Source organism: Chiloscyllium plagiosum, chromosome 39, assembly GCF_004010195.1.
Source record: "Chiloscyllium plagiosum isolate BGI_BamShark_2017 chromosome 39, ASM401019v2, whole genome shotgun sequence".
Taxonomy (NCBI): domain Eukaryota; kingdom Metazoa; phylum Chordata; class Chondrichthyes; order Orectolobiformes; family Hemiscylliidae; genus Chiloscyllium; species Chiloscyllium plagiosum.
In genome coordinates this window covers 26,259,768-26,261,804 of record NC_057748.1, presented here as the reverse complement: position 1 = coordinate 26,261,804, position 2,037 = coordinate 26,259,768, and the positions used below count along the sequence as shown (strand labels likewise).

The 2,037-nt window shown below is 55.8% G+C and overlaps 1 protein-coding gene across 1 annotated transcript in view; it reads right to left on the bottom strand.

Annotated features, from left to right (window-relative positions):
* Positions 1 to 82: 82 nt before the first annotated feature.
* Positions 83 to 2,037, bottom strand: part of slc35a2 (solute carrier family 35 member 2) — a 13,316-nt gene continuing 11,361 nt past the window's right edge. Inside the window, exon 5 of the mRNA XM_043679329.1 lies at positions 83 to 519. Coding sequence (XP_043535264.1) covers positions 492 to 519 — 28 coding nt within the window. The 3' untranslated portion in view covers positions 83 to 491. The remainder of the gene's footprint in view (positions 520 to 2,037) is intronic.

Genomic DNA, 2,037 nt, shown 5'->3' with positions numbered 1-2,037 from the left:
AGAGGGGTCAGAGATTGAGAGAGAGACAGGGACAGAGATTGAGAGAGAGAGAGAAAGAGAGAGAGACAGGGACAGAGGGGGCAGAGATAGAGAGTGAGACAGAGACAGAGAGGGGTCAGAGACGGAGAGAGCGAGAGAGAGCAGAGATGGAGAGAGAGCTAGCTAGACCATGAGATTAAGAAGGAAAGTGGAATGGGTGAGAGAGTGCACAAGGCTACCGTTAGTCTGAGTCAGTGATTTGAGGGGATGGAGTCTGGTAGCACACTGAACTACAAAGCATACTAGTGCTGATAATGCCACCACCTCCTGATACTGGGCAGGCAGGTGGAGCTGTTAGACGGGTGAGGGAAGAGGCAGCACCCGCTCAGCGAGTGGGAATCACCATGATGCCAACCCACTGTACCCGCCGCAAATATATTAAGGCTTGCATCTCACGAGCGGGACCAGTGCGGAGATTCGAGAACCATTGCCCATCGAGTCTTTCGTCCGTCTTATGACCCCTTCTCCTTCGCCACAGCCCTGTAAGAGTAGAAGGGGGTGGGGGGGAGGGGGCGGGTGGATTGGGAACGGGGAGAAAGAGAGAGAGTTACGTTAGCGCGATCTTCCAGTTCGCATCCCAACCCAACCCAACCCAACGCTCCTGTTGCTCACCCTCTCTGGTCGGCTCGGGGTTCCCGGGCTGTCTGTGGGAGCATCCAGCCGTCTCCGCCCCCACCTCCCCAAACTCAACAGAAGGTCCCTGCCAATCTCAGAGCCAGCCCCGCACTCGGGCAGGTCAGAACCATACAGCACGGAAAACGGACCCTTCGGTCCAACCGGTCCGTGATCCCGAAGTGAACTCGCCCCACACCCGCCTGTGCTTGGCCCATCATCCCTCCAACCATTTCTTATTCACGGACTTATCCAAACATTGTAATGGTACCCACATCCACCGCTTCCTGGGGGGGTTCATTCCACTGACACACCACTCTGTGTAAAAAAAAATCAAAAAATTGCCCCTTGTGCTGTTTTTAAATCTTTCTCCTCTCACCTTAAAAAACCGAAATGTTGATTTTCCTGCTCGACCCGCTGTGATTTTCCAGCCCCACTCTGATCTAAACTCTGATCTCCAGCATCTGCAGTCCTCACCTTTGTCTCAAAATAAAATCTGCCCCCTCCCCCACCCCGGTCTTGAAAACTCCCACCCTTAGGGAAAAAAAACTTTGCTGTTCACCTTATCTATTTTATAAACCTCGATAAAGGTCAACCCTCAGCCTCCGACGCTCCGGGGAAAACAGTCCCAGCCTCTCCTTCATTCTCTGTTCCTAGTAATGTCCTGGTAAATCTCTTCCCGAACCCTCTCCGGGTGAATCACGTCCTTCCTGTAACGGTGCGACCGGAACTGGACACACTGCTCCAGACGAAGCCTCACCAACGTCCTGTATAACCCCAAACGTGACGTTCCCCCCCCCCCCCAGCTCCTACACACAAAGCTCTGAGCGATGGATGCAAGCGCCTTCGTACCCGCCCTGTCTCCCTGTGACGTCAACTTCAAAGAGTGACGTCCCTGAACCCCGAGGGCTCTCTGTTCTCCAACACAACTCAACCCTCTACTTTTAATTGCAAAAGTCCTGTCTTTGATCAGCACCTGGTATGTATCTAAATTTACCTCCGTCCGCCACTCCTCGTCCCACTGACGCAATCGACCAAGAGCGCTTTGCAATCGGAGATAACCTTCATCGCTGTCCGAACAGCTCAGGTGCCCAGAGGAATCTCTGACCCTGCCCCGACTTTGCTTTCCCCTCTCCCCTTCCGCCATCTCACCGGGAGGACCAGCGGCGGCAGTGGATCACGGTCATCCCGAGACGCAAGAGCTGTTGCTTCAGGAGATGCCGAAACTGACCTTTGACCCCGTTCTCCTCCCCCCTCTCTACCCCGGCGGGAGCGAGTCCCCCCCCCCCCCCCGCCGGCAGGAGCGTGTCCCCCCGTTCTCCCCCCCTCTCTCTCCCCGCAGGAGCGAGCGCCCCCCCCCGTTCTCCCCCCCTCTCTCTCCCCACG